This window comes from Procambarus clarkii, chromosome 69 (assembly GCF_040958095.1).
Source record: "Procambarus clarkii isolate CNS0578487 chromosome 69, FALCON_Pclarkii_2.0, whole genome shotgun sequence".
In the NCBI taxonomy this organism is placed as follows: Eukaryota; Metazoa; Arthropoda; class Malacostraca; order Decapoda; family Cambaridae; genus Procambarus; species Procambarus clarkii.
This window is the reverse complement of record NC_091218.1, coordinates 16538150-16556261: the sequence shown is the minus strand read 5'-3', so window position 1 is coordinate 16556261 and position 18112 is coordinate 16538150. Positions and strand designations below refer to the sequence as shown.

The 18112-nt window shown below is 39.9% G+C and overlaps 1 protein-coding gene across 5 annotated transcripts in view; it reads right to left on the bottom strand.

Annotated features, from left to right (window-relative positions):
- Window positions 1-18112, bottom strand: part of LOC123772162 (BSD domain-containing protein 1) — a 45593-nt gene that overhangs the window by 23668 nt on the left and 3813 nt on the right. For all 5 annotated transcript variants that reach the window (XM_045765190.2, XM_045765191.2, XM_069311075.1 and 2 more), the window contains 4 exons: window positions 15704-15832; window positions 13167-13322; window positions 12721-12903; window positions 4034-4166 (listed from right to left, as the gene is read on the bottom strand). In XM_045765190.2, the coding sequence (XP_045621146.2) occupies window positions 4034-4166; window positions 12721-12903; window positions 13167-13322; window positions 15704-15832 (601 nt within the window). The remainder of the gene's footprint in view (window positions 1-4033; window positions 4167-12720; window positions 12904-13166; window positions 13323-15703; window positions 15833-18112) is intronic.

The following is an 18112-nucleotide window of genomic DNA, read 5'->3' as shown; positions in this document are numbered from 1 at the left end:
ATGGAAGAGATAGTAGTGATTGGAAGAGGTGGTCCCCTTCTACTCTCCAAGGTCAGGCCCCAGGCCAGGCTCGGGGAGTGTAACTCCTAGAACCCCATCCAGGTATGATCAAGGTATGGTATGGAACAGTCAGTGGTAGTGATGGAAGAGGTGGGGTTGGTAGAAGAGGTGGGGTTGGTGGAAGAGGTGGTGGTGGTGGGAGAGGTGGTGGTGGTAGAAGAGGTGGTGGTGGTAGAAGAGGTGGTGGTGGTAGAAGAGGTGGTGGTAGAAGAGATGGTGGTGGTGGTGGAAGAGGTGGTGGTAGTTGTGGAAGAGGTGGTGGTAGTTGTGGAAGAGGTGGTGGTAGTTGTGGAAGAGGTGGTGGTAGTTGTGGAAGAGGTGGTGGTGGTGGAAGAGGTGGTGGTGGCAGAGGTGGAGGCATGGAGGCACATAGGGTGGAGTACAGGATGCAATAATGAGTAAAAAGTTATAGTAAGGTTAATGGATATAATGAGCACAGAGCATAATAGGTAAAATTGTAATGGTATTAGGACGTACACTGAATGAGTACAATGTGTTCAGGAATAGTGATTTTATAGAGTGCAGAACATAATGTGTTGAGAGTCTGTATGTGAAAGTGATGTTATGTTTTGGACATTGTTTAAATTGTGTGATAATATAGCTAAATTTCTTAGCTAGTTTTTCTGACTTTTAATGCTCTATAGCTGTATATCTCGTAGGTATTAATATTTAAACGAAAGAGTATAAAGTGTCATCTTCATCACACTTGTAGGGTAGACCCAGACATGTGGGTGGACTGTCTCATCCAAAGGTGAAAGTGTTGTGTGTTTAGGTGTAAGCAAGTTATGATATACACTAAACAATACAAGTATTTATATATGAAAACAGATTTACTGTACAATATAAAAAATACTTCTCATTTCAAAAGCAAGAAATTTAAAGACAATATGACCAATGTTCAAGACAACTTGGTTAGCATTTTATATTTTTTATTTTCTTCCTTTTTCTTTATATTTCTTTATGCAGTACTGGTATTTATATTTCTTTATACTGTATTTCAAATATTTTCTTTGTGAACTTTGTCATGCTCTATTCAGCTTAGTTATACTGAGTAGGGAATACAAAAGGTGTTTTCTCATCCCCTTTGATGACAATCATAGATTGGATATTTTATATTTATCTTTATCAATATTGACAATTAACTTCTCAACTAAAATTCAATGTTGAATGTAATGAAGCGCCTCTTTCTGGCTGGTTCTTTCTGTATCTCCCCGAGCTCCCCACCCGGCGTGCTCAAACCCAGATGCCGCACCAGGCTCTATTCACCAACTACTAACACAGGCCAGGAAAGAAAATATCTAAACTAGAAATATAGAGAAATTATATATATATGAGAGGTAGTGTTGAGCCTTCAGCATAGTGTATAGGCGAGATAATGGTGTGGTTGCAATGTAAAATATCAAGAATTACAGCAGCAGAACTGGACAAGCTGAGAAGCATGCATGGAGTTGGGAAAAGACGGTAAGGACTGAATCATCACTTCATCATCACTACCCTGTTTCCCACTTTCATTAAGTGGGATGGCATCAGCAAAGCATCAAAAGGGAAATAACAATGTATATAAGCTTGTAAGCATTATAAATGAATGGCAACATCTGTGATAGAAACTACACTAAACGACAATAGTGAAAGAAGGCTATAGGTAAATAAAAATTGCACATGTCCATTTATCACACCATTCACACTACTTGTATACCATGGCTAAACGAGCACCATCACGCTAGCAATCATCCACAGTAGCACCCTATCACTATATCAAGGTACCGAGTGTATAATATTTGTACATAGAAAAAAGGGTAATGCTGGGTGGTAGCAATTTTTAAGGAGGGCAGGAGGAAGTAAACACATTTTGATTTTAACAGTAACATACAGTACTGTAGTGTAGTATGAGAACTCACGAGATGCACCTATACAAGGCATGTGAACTGTGCTGCAGTGGATGAATGTTAGTATGTGTAGTGCTTGTTCATCTGTGATGCATACAGTGTGGATGATAGTTATTTTTAATATCAAAAACCTTCTTTCACTACACTGCTGCTACTTTTTGAGTCAGATTCACGCCTCCCTACCCTACGGTGGGAAATGGGTAATAATGATAACGAAAATGGTAAGGCCAAAATATTTTGAATTTCTTATACACAGATCACAAACTCATCTCCATTATTTAACACATTTGCATTTTTGGGTCTACTGGCTAGCAATGCTCTAAAGTCAACTGTGGTTGTGAGAGCCACAAATGAATAATTTTAATAATTTTATCTTTATTCAGCTGCCTATTGTCATATATTATTAACACATAAAGCTTCGCAAATGCTACCAAAAGGTAAAAAAAAACAAAAAAAATACACAACAATTTTCTACTGAACATGCCAATCCTAGAATGGGAGTTGTGTCGGTAGAAGAGGGCAACACAGTTAACCTGTCCTCACACTTAGTGCATCCCAATTCTTATTCTAATAACAATACCATCAAATATTCACCACCTTACTGAAATTAAAAGAACCGTAATACTGTAGTGACGATTCTTCGGACTAATAAGCAGCGGCCTCGATAGCCTCGGTGGGTTGTTTAAGATTGAATGTACTTCTGATTAGGTAAAAGCACTTTACCATTCATAATTATTTTATGTTTATCTGTATATTTTCCTTATAGCAAGCATGTTCATATTCACAAATGATGGCTCTATCAAATACTGTAGTAAACAAAAAATTACAGTAGTGCCATCCCACACCAGAGGTGAATTGGGCACGAGTGGATAGGTGAAACAATGAACAGGAATATTTAGAATAATATTGTCTTTGTTCAGCTATTTATAGACAAGTAATGTTTATAAAGTATAGTATTGTAAATGTAAATGTTCATAAATGATTGCTCTGCCAAATGGTAAAAAAAGAAAAAATAGCACTATGATACTGTCTATGTTACTTCCATAATGATACTGAATATCTAGCTTTCAGAGCTGTAAACTGGGCAGTCTTTAAATGTTAACATAAGTTTTTGCTTGAACAGCTGTTCATTGTTGTATGTTTTTTTTGTTTTTTTTTGGTTTCTTGTTTTATCCATATAAATGTTCATAAATACAGTAGTTTCTGTATTGCATGATAAAACAAAAAATCAATTGCACGCAAAATTTATCTTCCATAAATTCTGGAGAGATGGAGACATCCATAAATGCCACAATATAACTATCAATTTTATCAGTGACTGATTTTTGTTTATTTTTATTTTTTATATTTTTCCTTCATGAACACACATACAATACTATATCCACTAAAAGATGTAGCACCAAATATCACTAGATTCCAAAAGAAATCAACATGTGAGAGGGTACATACACAACACTTGCGTTGAATCCTGTAGGGAGCGCTACTAAGCTCAACCCACTCATGAGGTATGTGATTTGAACAGTCTCCATCATATAATGGCAATATTTATGTTTAGAGGAAATATATACCAGTTGATGACACACTCCAGTACGGTATTATCAAAACACAAGCTCTAGTTTTTTGGGAAACACGCATACTGCATCGTTGAAATGCAAGTGTATTAACATGCATAATTTTTTATGTATAAAAATGAATACCATCATCAGTCACTATCTACACTCAAAATTTACACCAACTCTAAGATCTGCTCAAAGAAAAAATATCTCAACTGTGCATGATTCAAAATTCCCTCCTAGAAATATCATATGTAACTTCCCTTTTAACTGGTATGTGACTTCCATTTTAAAAGTTCCTTCACAATATCTGACCATTATCAAGTATTAATTCCAAAAGACTGAATCTTAAAACAAAAATGAATTTAGAGCAATGTACCTAAAATGGTAAGGAATTAACAATACTAAAACACTTTATCTAAGTTAAGTCCCAGTTTAAACATGACTATGCTTTACAGTAACGAATTTTATACAATATTATATTCTGAATAACTTGTAACCATTAAGAGAAATCCAGAGAGAATGTTGCCATACCTTCATCCCACACAAGCTCCGAGTCGTTGGCAGTTTTATCCGCACGTTGTTTGAGCTCTTGTCGTCGTGCTTCAGCTGCTTCTAATCGTTGGACTTCATAAAAGTAGCGATGCCAAAATACTACATGGGAGACCTGACCACAAGAACACAGTTACACATACAGTATACTTAACTATGATTATGGAATAAATATTTGAAATATTATTAACTAAAAACAGTTGTAAATATTAACAAATGCAATTATTTTTCTAACAGCACTAAAATAATTGAGCTAGCTGATAGTTTATCTTCAGAACAAATACTATACTTATTGAATAAGTTGAAATAATCACAACATAAAAAACAACATTAAATGTAATGAAATGCCTCTGCATTTTTCCTGCCATTACTCTTCACAGGTGCCATGTCTTGTCAAATTGGTTCTTATACACAACTTGCCCTACATGAATCTTAATCCTGACTTTGTTTCTGTTGACTCTTGCCTTTCTCAGTAGATACTTAAATACTCTAACCTTCTTAACAAGTGTGATATGACTTATCTTTAGCCCCACTAGGCTTTGTTCTTAATTTCTCTTATGTTGCTACTGTGTATCTGTCTATTTCACTACCTTCACTTTCCATTTGGCCTTCTGCAGTTTTCTTTTTCCTATACTGTACTTCAGCCACATTTCTTCATCTCTACATTTTGTCCTTTACTTGTACCTTAAAGCGGGGAAGAACCCCTTGCAAATGGATCCAACTATGAGGCTAGAAGACCCAAAGATACAGCCCCACAAAAAAAAGAGTATTGATACCAAAAACGGGTAAGGCAAAATGAAGAGGGTTAAGAATCAAGCTGAATCTAAAACCTGGGCCAGCACAGCCCATTGACACACAAGATGAACCAGAAAAATGCCACCACCACCTGAAGGAGGGAAGTGAGCAACTATGGCAGAGCCGCCCAAGTCTGCTTTCAGGACGAGTCTTCTAAAAATGCCTCTAAAGTTTCACAATTACGGTTTCACAATCATCCCTGTGGTCTGGTTGGTATGACAGTGGTTTTGTACTTTTTAGGCCCAAGTTCAAATCTCCGATGATCCAAGGGATTGAAATGTGTATCCACATATATCTAATTATTTTAGAATGAGATCTATGGGTGGTTCTCAATAGGAAATTGTCACTGAGGACCACATAAAGAATACTGTGCAAAGAGTCTATGTTATGCTTTCCAACTTCAGAATTGCTTTTAAATACATGGACGGCAAAATATTTCTTTAATATTTCACCATCCATGTATTGGTTATATGACCTTTGCAAAACCAAAATTGGAATATGCAGTAGTTGTATGGTGCCCATATCTCAAGCCCATCAGTAAACAGAAAAAACTGCAAAGATGTGCAACTAAATGTCTTCCAGAATTGAAATATAAGAATTACAAGGAGAGACTAGAGGTGTTAAATACACTAAAGCTAGAAGATAGAAGAAAAGATGGTGATATGATTACTACATACAAAATAGTAACAGGAACCAACAAAATTGACAAAGAAGAATTTTTGAAAACTGCAACTTCCAAAACATGAGTTCATAGATTGAAACAAAGGAAACAAAGCTGTAGAAAAACTATTTGAAAGTTTACTTTTGCAAACAGAGTGGAAGACAGTTTGTCCAAGTTAAGTGAGAAGTTTAGTAATCTAAAAATCGTCAGTTGTTTCAAACCATTATATGACAAAAGAGTATCGAGAAGATGGACACCACGAGCGTAGTTCTCATCCTGTAACTATATTAGCCAATTACATTTAGGTAATTACCAGGAACAGATGCCAGAACACCCAGGCTGCAATGGAGCTGGTCAGAGGACAAATCAACAACCTCCCAAATACTCAAAATGGTTGCAAGTGAGCATAAGTCCTGTGACCCTCCATAGCAAGGTCTAGACATTGAGTTGCCACCTGCCCAAATGCTTGGAGAGAACTGAAGCCAACAAGCAGCTCCCAAGAGGCAAAAAAGCACCACCACCCAAGAACACTTAAAAAGATAAGACCCACTTCCTGCCACTCACACATCCGGGAATGCCAAAAGCCATGCCAGGACCCCAAGGAAAACAGAGGGCTACAAGCAAGCCAGGATTAAGCAGGAACCTCTTAATAAGAGCCAGCAGACAAAGCCGACCCAAACTCAAGGGATGCCAGGTCCAATAGGGAAGCGAGGTCCTGAACCCAAAGGAGTAGTCAATGGAGGTCCACCTAAACTGGAGAAGGCGCAAGGCAGGATGGCAGGAACCTTTGGAAAGAAGTATCTGTGGAACCTAATGGGACATAGAAGTGAACCTAAGGGAAAGCAGCTGTAGAATCCAGTTTGAACACAGATGGAGAAGAAAAACCCTCCACCCTGAGAAAAATATCCTCTGTAGATGGAAACAAAGACCAGAAAGGCTTGAAGGGTACCCAGGAACTCTCACCAGGCTCCACCTTCCCCCACCAGCCCTGGAAGTTCGAAATGAAAACCCCAGGGAAGAGCCAAGCAACACACTTGACCAGACAAGATGACATTACCAATGCTAAAAGAACCCAAGCCAAATATACCCCAGAAAAAAAGGAAGCCCAGATCTCCAGCGGGAAGTAACAGCTCAACTGTCTCTGGCTTTGAAGTGGAAGGGGCAATCCCCATAGAAGGCTGACCTACACCCACAATGAAACACAGCCATGCACCGCAACCCTCAGATGCCCCAGAGCAAGGGGGTGGGGGGTTGTACAAGGGGTTCATACAAAGAAGCCAGATGAATATGGAAGGAGGAGCAGCAGCAAAAAGTGCACCAGCAGATACACCAGCTGCTACAACCCAAAACTTAGCCCATTCCCCACCCTCCTCCAAAAAAAATGCCTCTGGGGCAACCACATGAGCACAAAGTCCCACAAAGAGACTACAAACAAGGAAATTCTAGCAAGGAAGAGCCAACTGTTCAATGTAACATTCAAACAAGTATTCCTTAGGGGGGACATGATGAGGGAAGAGAGAACCATGGCAGTAAATGCAAGGAGGATGTGCAGGTAGAGAAGAGAGAACCAGGGAACTACAGTCCCCAGCACAATGGTCCCAGAGGGGAGTGGGGAACCTCCAACCAGATGCCCATCAACCAGAGAGATGAGGGCAACCCTTCCACCATCCTCACCTCAAACCCTCCTTGTCACCATTCAGATGTTCATTCAACTCTCCCTTTCCCCCTCACCCCATACCCTCCCTATGGACAATCCATGAACTCTTCCCTTGATTCCCTAATGGCAGCCTCGAATGATGCATCGATGATGCATCATGCGACGATGATGCATCATGCGACGATGATGCATCATGCGACGATGATGCATCATGCGACGATGATGCATCATGCGACGATGATGCATCATACGATGATGATGCATCATGGGATGATGATGCATCATGCGATGATGCATCATCAATGCACTTGTGCATCATCAACACACTTTCTCCTTTTACCAACCATTATTGATGAGGATTTCCGTGATAAAATAACTGAGATACTACAGCGCATTAGTAGCACTCTTCGTATTGTGGGGCTTTGGAATTGGTTTGTATAATGGGATGAAGGGCTATTTGGAGGATATTTGCATCAAGTTAATGCATAACACTAACTTTACCACAAAATTATCACAAAACCATTACAAAGTACATAAGTTTCTATGATCTAACTACCACTCTTTTGGCATTAGAAGAACAGGTTTAGCACCCTTTTATAACACAGGCAGGAGACAATTTGGCCTGGGTAGAACCATTACAGTAGCATGAGGGAAGTAACAAGTTCCATCACCTACTGAGAATTATTGTATTGGGCTATATGAACCATCCACCTGTTTAGATAGTACTTTCTGGGGTAAGCCCCATCGGCCTCCTGGAGCTATCCAGGCTGATATGTAACTATGTATTACCTTTCTGGTATCGGTCAAAGTGCATGGAGTTCTTGCCTACCGGGAACCACGAGCCAGAACCTGGAACGTCGTGAACAATTTCTTTAGTATTTCCCCATCCATGTATTTAAAAGCATTTCTGAAGTTGGAAAGCGTGGCATAGGCTCCTCGCACAACGTTCTTTATGTGGTCCTCAGGTGATAGTTTTCTATCTAGAACCACCCCTAGATCTCTTTCTTTATCAGAATTCTTTAAAGATTTCTGACATAATTTATAGGTTGTGTGGGGTCTATGTTCTCCAATTCCACATTCCATAACATGGCATTTATTAACATTAAATTCCATTTGCCAAGTGGTGCTCCATATACTTATTTTGTCCAGGTCTTCTTGAAGGGCATGACAATCATCTAAGTTTCTTATCCTTCCTATTATCTTAGCATCAGCAGCAAATATGTTCATATAATTCTGTATACCAACTGGTAGATCATTTATGTAGACAAACATCACTGGTATAAGAACTGAACCCTGTGGTACTCCACTTGTGACATTTCTCCAGTCTGATACATTGCCTCTGATTTCTGCCCTCATTTTTCTATCAGTCAGAAAATTTTTCATCCATGCTAGAAGCTTACCTGTCAACTCTCCAATATTTTCCAGTTTCCAGAACAACCTCTTATGTGGAACTCTGTCGAAAGCCTTTTTAGGTCCAGATAGATGCAGTCAACCCAACCATCTCTTTCCTGTAAAATCTGTGGCTCGATCATAGAAACTGAGTAAATTCGATACACAGGATCTTCCAGATCGAAAACCATACTGTCTGTCTGATATATCATTTCTCTCCAGGTGTTCTACCCATTTAGTTTTTATTATTTTTCCAATACTTTCACTATTACACTTGTCAATGATATAGGTCTATAATTGAGGGAGTCTTCCCTGCTGCCACTTTTGTAGATTGGAACTATGTTAGCGTTTTTCCACACGTCTGCTACGACTCCTGTACACAGGGATGCCTCAAAGATCAGGTGAAGTGGAATGCTGAGCTCAGATGCACATTTTCACAGAACCCATGGTGAAACTCCATCTGGGCCAACTGCTTTGTTCTTACTTAGCTCCTTTAGCATATTTTCCACTTCATCTCTAGACACCTCTATACACTCTATGTTGTTCTCTGGAATTCTTATTGTGTCTAGTTCTCTGAAGATTTCATTTCGTACAAACACACTTTGGAATTTTTCGTTTAATGTTTCACACATCTCCTTTTCATTTTCCGTGAAACTGGTTCCCATCTTCAACCTCTGGATATTATCCTTTACCTGCAATTTGTGTGAGGGTCTGGGGGCTCCCCCTTCCTGGGGAGGGGGGGGGGGTGCTCAGACAGCAGCGCGGCAACATGATGACGTCATGCTCGTTTGCTAATTTTCGTTGGGGAGTTCTGTCCACTCGTTCAGCTTTCGGTAGTAATATTTTTACCAGAATTGGGGTTTATTTTGGGGCGTCTATCTTTCTGGGTGCCAGACCCTGTCAACGACAGATATAGAATGCTCCTAACCACACAGGGGTTTCTATAGGCCATTGCTCCTCATGCCTCTCTAAGTTGCCAGGTTCTGGCTCAAGGTCCCCGGTAGGCAAGCACTCCACGCTCTTTGACTGATGCCAGAAAGTTAATAGTTACATATCAACCTGGATAGCTCCGGGGAGCCTCTGGATCTCACCCAGAAAAGTGGCATTTCATTACATTCAACGCTAGTTTTTTGTAACTACGTGGACCATCATACATATATTGACAATTAGATCAAATTTGGTACTTCCATTTTATAAAAGCCTGGGAAAAATAAAGCTTAAAACCAAACATATATATTCCTAGGCCTAATAACCAGGAGGCCTGGTCAGCGACTGGGTTCTTGAGAACATTGATCCCCAAAACTGTCAACAGGTAGTCAACAGGTGTGGCACATTTATACTATATTAGGCCTAGGAGGATTAGTTTAGGTTCAGCTAAGTTTTATTAGCAACATAAATACAAAACCTTTCCCAGTTTGTTCAAATTCAATAATACCAAATTCTACTTTCTAAATTGTCCATTACTTCAATATATGTACGATGGTCCACATTGTTGCCATAAGTACTATCTGAACAGAAGTATTATCGGTTCGGTGGGACTTTGACAACAAAATGTGATATATTATTCAAGAGGACAAGTTGAATTTTTTACATTTTCTCCACTTTCACAAATTCCCTTTTAACCTTTAGATAGTGGGGGTCATTACTGCCTATGCACAAAAAATAAAATATTTTCATAAAGTATCTTATGATAGAATTCTTAATTTATATGCAAAATATAAGAAAAACATACAAATTAGTGAATATTTTTCTCTTTACTGGAAAGGTTGCTATGTGGTCTGGTAATTACCTAAGTGTAGTTACAGGATGAGAGCTACGCTCGTGGTGTCCTGTCTTCCCAGCACTCTTTGTCATATAATGGTTTGAAACTACTGACGGTTTTGGCCTCCACCACCTTCTCACTTAAATTGTTCCAACCGTTTACCACTCTGTTTGCGAAAGTGATTTTTCTTATATTTCTTCGGCATCTTTGTTTAGTTAGTTTAAATCTATGATCTCTTGTTCTTGAAGTTCCAGGTCTCAGGAAATCTTCCCTATCAATTTTGTCAATTCCTTTTACTATTTTGTAAGTACAGTAGTGATAATATCACCTCTTTTTTTCCTGTCTTCTAATTTTGGCATATTTAATGCCTCTAACCTTTCCTCGTAGCTCTTGCCGAGTATCTGTCAACACATGGTGGTGTTGTCTGTGGTGTCTGTCAACACACGATGCCCAACTTTGCTGACACTGAGGAATACTCTACACGACTCCTGTGCTCTATGCAGAGTTATGCGAGACACGACTCCTGTGCTCTACATTGAGGTATGCAAGACATGACTCCTGTGCTCTACACTTTGGTATGCGAGACACGACTCCTGTGCTCTACACTGAGGCATGAGACACAACTCCTGTGCTCTACACTGAGGTATGCGAGACAACTCCTGTGCTCTACACTGAGGTATGCGAGACAACTCCTGTGCTCTACACTGAGGTATGAGACACACAACTCCTGTGCTCTACACTGAATTATGCGAGACAACTCCTGTGCTCTGCACTGAGGTATGTGAGACAGCTCCTGTGCTCTACACTGAGGTATGCGAGACAACTCCTGTGCTCTACACTGAGGTATGCGAGACAACTCCTGTGCTCTACACTGAGGTATGAGAGACACAACTCCTGTGCTCTACACTGAATTATGCGAGACAACTCCTGTGCTCTGCACTGAGGTATGCGAGACAACTCCTGTGCTTTACACTGAGGTATGCGAGACAACTCCTGTGCTCTACACTGAGGTATGAGACACACAACTCCTGTGCTCTACACTGAGGTATGCGAGACACGACTCCTGTACTCTACACTGAGGTATAAGAGATACGACTCCTGTGCTTCCTCGAATGTTTCTGATTGTTTATCACTAATGTTTAAATTGATGATTGGTTTACCTGGCATACTTTATTACAACCATATAGAGTAGTGAAAAGGATATGAAGATATTATACAATGGTGTTGGGCTCTGGGTGATGACACATGGCCAGCCCATCCTCCGAATATGGGGAGGTAAATGTAACGACACAAGTGTAATTATGTACTATTTCTAGCAGTCAGGAATTGTACTTATTACACTTAGTATTAAACCGTACTGTTAATTCGGAGGATGCGTTGCATATGGCCTAATTGGCACCATACAGATTGAAAGAAAGGTGTAAGCTACCAATGTGGCACCATAGATGACGATAGGCTTCCAGTACACGTAATGGTTCACTTGACTGGTTTACCTGGTATACCTCATTTACAACAATCACATTTATGAAAACCATATTAACATCATTGGTATACATGTCATGTAATTATCATACAATTTTATACAATGCCATTGACTGCATTCACCTAGTAACATTCATGAAGATAACCGCATTCACGTAGTAACTTAATCAAGAAATGACAGCAGGATTTTTTCATGGATCAAGATAAACTCTATTACATCCACAGAGAGCTGTTATATTATTATATACCCTGTTATAAAGGGTCCCGGTAGTACAGTCGGGCTCGTTCTCAATGCACAATCGAGAATTCTGGGTTCGAATCTCGGGAGAGCAGAAATGGTTGGACACATTTCCTTTCGCCTAATGCTTCTGTTCATCTAGCAGTAAGTATGTACTCAGGAGTTAGTCAGCTTGTTGTGGGGTTGCATCCTGGGCAGGGTCAGTAATTCAATCTGGGAGGGGGGGAGGGGGGGGGCAAACCTCGATAAAAAGCCTAACGTGTATGAATTCACTCTGGCTTCCTGTCCCCCCCGACACAGTGAATTATTATTTATTATATCATTATTTGCATCTTACATGTAAAACCCCGGCAATAATTGTTTAAATCGTCATATGATAATAACCACATTACCTGTGAATCAACATATGACGATAACCAGTGTCTAAGGGTTGTAGAGTCAATTGGAATTGACTCTACAATTGGTTGAATCAGTCAATTGGAGTTATAATTAGCAGTTAATTATAGTACTACTGCTTTCTATCACCCAAATACATAATAAGAGTTTTTTTCATACTACAGTAATGGGCAATTTGACAACCATCTCATTACAAAGTCTCTAACAAATGTTCTACAGATTACAGATACATACTGTACAATATTTGCATTAACAGCATAATGTTTTAAAAAAGAATTGGGAAGCATACCTGGGCTGGAACAAGCGAAGTATAATTATGTCTAAGTGGTTGATTGTTAACAAGAAGGTCGGAGAGTTCTGTCTGTCGCGATTCCAGGTCAAATTTCGAAAGCCAAGCCTCGTAATGTGATTCATCTCCTTCAGGGTCCGTCAAGAAAGTGGCTGGATCTTGTGATATTGCATAAATTGCTGCCTGCAAAACAACAAGGAGGATATCAGCAATTTTAACCAATAATCTGTATAAAAATTCAATTATTTTATCTCGGCACAAGAGAAGCCCGAGTACAGCTTTCGTATTTGAAGATTTCTATTCCACTAGTGTAAGCCTAATGGACAGATCTTAACAGTCAGTCGTACTGAAATATGAATAGCATCAAACAATCAATGTGCTCAATAATGCATACGCAGGTACACACAAGCACTTCCATTACACATATAAAAGGCAAAAGAACTAACCTGTAGCCTATTTAATATGACAGGTTGTTGGTTACGAATCACAATGGCTTCTTGGTCTGCATCATCTGGAGGTGGTGTGAAAACTTCTGCTACATGGTTAAGGAAGCCACTAACACTCTTCTTCATGTGATTAGCAGTACTATCATCTTCATCCAACTGAAAGAATATTATAATATAATAATTTTAAATACATTAAAGGTAAATTTTCCATTGAATAGTTAATATTAATTTATACCCTTAATGGGGCTATTAATTAACACATGCAGACCATGACACTGAAAGTTCCACAATAATACTCCCATATAACCTAAAATAAGAAAAACCCAGCATTGAATGTAATGAAATGTCATTTTCTGGGTGAGCCCCAGAGGCTCCCTGGAGCTATCAGGCTGAAATGCCATTTTCTGGGTGAGCCCCGTAGGCTTCCTGGAGCTATTAGGCTGATATGTGTTATATTAGTCTGGGGGGCATCAGTCAATTGGAGTTCAGCCTACCGGGGATCACGAGCCAGAATCTGGTCCTCTCAGAGAGGCAAAGGGACTAATGGCCTATAGAAACCCCCCATATGATTGGGGGCATTCCATGTCTGCCATCGACTGGGTTTGGCACCAAGAAAGGTAGGGATAACAAAACAAACCCCACCTGGTAAGAAATTGCGACTGAAAACTGAACAGGGAGAGAGAATTCACCCTACAGCTTCAGGAAACAAGCAAACATGCAAACGTCACACTTCACTGCCACGCCCGTGAAGGTCATCCCCCCCCTCTTAACCCCCCACCCCCACGCCGGGTACCCAAGCCATCCAGTTTGGAGACTGAGCATCAAAAAGGAACCGGAACCGCCGACTGAAAAGAGGGAGGGTTGCTAGGGAGCCTTCAGGGCTCACCCAGAAAATGGCGTTTCATTACATTGAACGCTGGTTTTCTGTAGGGGAACCCTACAGTTTCCAGGAACTACATCACCAAAGAGATGGAATTAAGGATTTACCCGGGAGGTAGACGCCACTCGCTCCTCAACCCGAAGTTGAGACAACTGGCTGCAACCTGCAACCCAAAGCCCCACATGGTCGACTAGGACCAGGCACATTGACGAGATAACCCACGGCCAAGACACTGTTGGACTTCCAAAATCCCTATGCCCAGGACATATTGCCAAAGACTGCAGTCAAAGCAGCAAACATACAAACGTTGTGGGCATGAAGATAGACCACAGGCTGGCTGGATGTAATGACCCTGCAGACGACCTGGGAGGCCTGAGCCCTGGAACAGGGAACGAGGGAAACAGGATCACCCCAACGCACACCTCTGACCAAAGAAGCAGAGGCGCGCAAGGAATGGTGAAGAGCCGATACCGGACACAACACATGATGCACCCCCAGCCTGACCAAAAAAGCAGCAATGACCCAAGGACCCCTCTGGAAAGTGGCCGTCTCATTCTTCTCCAGAAAAGGAGAAGGCTGCAACCGAACAAACCAACTACCAGGACCGAAAGAGCAGAACCTGTGCACCGGAGGAGGGCATGAAGCTCACCAACTCGCTTCACCAATCTCGAACCGATGGGACCACCATGAACCGAGGACAAGAGAGATAGTAGAGCACCCTGTCCAAGGACCAGGATGGCTCAATGAGAGGGGAGGGGCTAGTTGGATGATGCACGGCTTGTTTGTTTTCTTTCTGGGGGAGTTCTTTTGTTATTTTGAGGACGTAGCTCGCAATTTTCAACCAGACAGTGGTCTGTTTTGATTTGCCTACCTTTCTGGATGCCTTCCCTGGTAGATGGTAAAATATGACATTCTTTAAATGTAAAGTGCTCATAGGCCATTGCTCTCTGCGCCTCTCTGAGAGGGGGCCAGGTTTTGGGTATGGCTCATGGTAGGCAACAAAAACTCTGCGACTGATGACCCCCAACTAATATAGCACTATATCAGTAGGATAGCTTCAGGAAGCAGATGGGGCTCCCCACAGAAAAAAATCCATGAACCTAATACTTGTACAGTATATGTTTTACTTACGAGGACAATGTATTTTAAAATATTAGGTATCAAGTGCAAGTAATGTGAACTTTAATTTTATGCAATTAGCAACAACATAATATTTGTCCCTTTTCTTTTTAATATTCTGAAGTAACATAGCAATTTTAATAGATACTGTACCTAGCACTAAAGGAACCTGGTCACAGAAACAATATTACATACACATCTTTGAAGCATTATAAATACAGTGGTGCCTCGATTAACAAATTTAATCCGTTCCTGCACCGAGCTCATCATGTGAAACACTCGTCTTACAAAACAACAACACTATCGTTGGAGGCGTCCGAGAACCAGCGGGAACGTTAGGAAGCACCATGTGGTTTGCTCGTTAATCGAGACAAATTTTCTGCAAGTGGCTCGCTCGTTACTCGAAATGCTCGTAACTGGAGTCGCTCATCATTCAAGGTTCCACTGTACCAATAAAACTACCGAATTAAAATAACATCTTCACTCTTGGATCCCTTTACAATAAAATTTCTGAACATAAATTTGCTTAAATAGTCACCCTGAGTTTTTCCTTGAGTGTGTTAGCTGTTGAAGAAACCACTGATGATGCCTCTTCCGTCACCACTTTCGTAAACTCATCTATGTCTTTTTTTACAAACTCTAAAACTTCCGATGACTGTGATATAACCTGCAAGAAAAATGTTCTTTTTAAATTGTTATAAAGTATAGTTTACACTAATACTATAGCAAAAATTTTATCCCTTTGTTTTGCATATGTTAAACAACAATTTATGTTATAGTAGATGGCATTCCCTACTGCACCCAGGTCTCACTACCCGTCCCTCAATCATACCTGAACGTTTTCACAACGTTTGTTTGAACGTTTTCACAATCTACCCTATTACTTTCTTGGCTGATGCTATATTTGCTTGGTTATGTTCACTAAACATCAGGTCATCAGACATTATAATTCCCAGATTCTATGAACATATCTGATTGTGTCTTGTACTCTGTATTTTGTTTAAGTTCTTCATTTCCCACACAGTACCTAAATACCTCGAACTTATCACTGTTGAACATCAAGTTATTTTTCATTGCCCAATCAAAGACTTTATTAATATCGGCTTGTAGATTTTTAGTCTTTTACATAGGTAATTTTCTTGCTAATTTTTTAATCATTGGCAAAGAATGACACGAAGCTGTGACTAGTATTTTTGTCTATATCTGATTTGAAAATGAGATAAAGCAGTGGTGCGAGGACAGTGCCCTGGGGTTCACAACTTTTCACTGTGCTTGGACCTGATTTGATTTGATCGACTGTTACGCTTTGCATTTTGTTTGATAGAAAATTTAAAATCAAGTGCCCCCTTTAATAGTTATTCCTACTGATTTTATTTTGTGGGCTATCACTCCATGGTCACAGTTATCAAAGTCTGTGCATAAAAATCTGCATTAATGCTTCTGTGATTTTGTCCTACTGGTTGAGCAATTGCAAAAGATAAGATCTTCCTGATCTAACTCCATGTTGACCTGGTTGTGAAGTTCATTGTTCCCCATAACACTGAAGATTTGATTCCTAATCACTCTTTCAAAAACTTTAATTAGGCATGGTGTTAAGTGTGTTAGTGATCAACCAGACAATTACTTGGGCTTCCCACACACCTTTATGGTTTTTGGCCAGAGCTTTGCTACCTCCCTTGTATAGTAAAGCTATATCTGCGATATAAGTGCTTGTGGAATTTCCTCTGTTTTCGAGCTTTCTCTCTATACAGTATTACACTAAGCACTCATGCTACTGGTACTTAACATTTCATTATAAATATTGTACTGAATTCCAGGAGCCACAACCTCAGGCAGAGTGCACAGACATGTTGTCAATTCGTCAGTCAGTCTTCTGTGCTCATGGTAGTATCAGTTATTTTGTCCGGATTTGGATATCGTTCATAAAAAAAAGCTATGTGGGTCTTCAACTTTCATGCTGGTTATTGGGGTGCTAAACATGGCCTCATATTGGTCTTTTAAAATTTCACCAATTTCTGTCATCCTCTGTGCACGAACCTTCAACTGCAGGAATAAGTCCAATACTAGGAGGTTTTTTATTTTCATTTTGTATATGTGAAAGAATACATGCTTGACTTTAATCGAGCCCCCCCCCCCAGGTCGCATTACTGACCCTGCCCAGGATGCAACCCCACAACAAGCTGACTAACACCTGAGTACCTACTCACTGCTAGGTGAACAGAGGCATTAGATGAAAGGAAATGTAACCAACCATTTCTGACCCACCAGGGATTTGAACCTGGAATTTTCAATTGTGCATCGAGAACTAACCCGACTGTACAACCGGGACCCTTTATGATCGCTTCAGTGTCTGTTTTATTTTTTCGATATCTGTTTAGATTTCTTCTTCTTTGTATAGATTTCTTCTTCTTTGTATAGATTTCTTCTTCTTTGTATAGATTTCTTCTCTCTTTTCTTTCTTCTCTCTTTTCTTTCTTCTCTCATTCTCTCTCTTCTAAGTACATCTAGGAATGGTAAACATTTATCAATTTCAGTCTCCACAGTAAATTTTATAGTGTATATGGCCTTCAGATGTAAATACAGACGAATTTGTAGCCAAACTTAATGATCAAGTCACCTCTATAAAATTTACTATGGAGACTGAAAATGATAAATGTTTGCCATTCCTAGATGTACTTATTCATAGGGAAGATTTTTCACTAAAGCTTAGTGTCTACAGAAAACCTACGAATAATTTATCTTATGTTCATTATTTTTCAGGGCATAGATACAATGTGAAAAAATCCATTTTTTCTTCAATGTATCTAAGAGCTATTCGAGTTGTGAGTCCAGAATTCTTAGCTGAAGAGTTTAAGAATATTGATTCGATTGGTCTCAAGCTTTGTTACCCACTGAGTTTTTTGGAAGTTTGCCATAGCAAAGCACGTCGTACATACAGTATTATAAT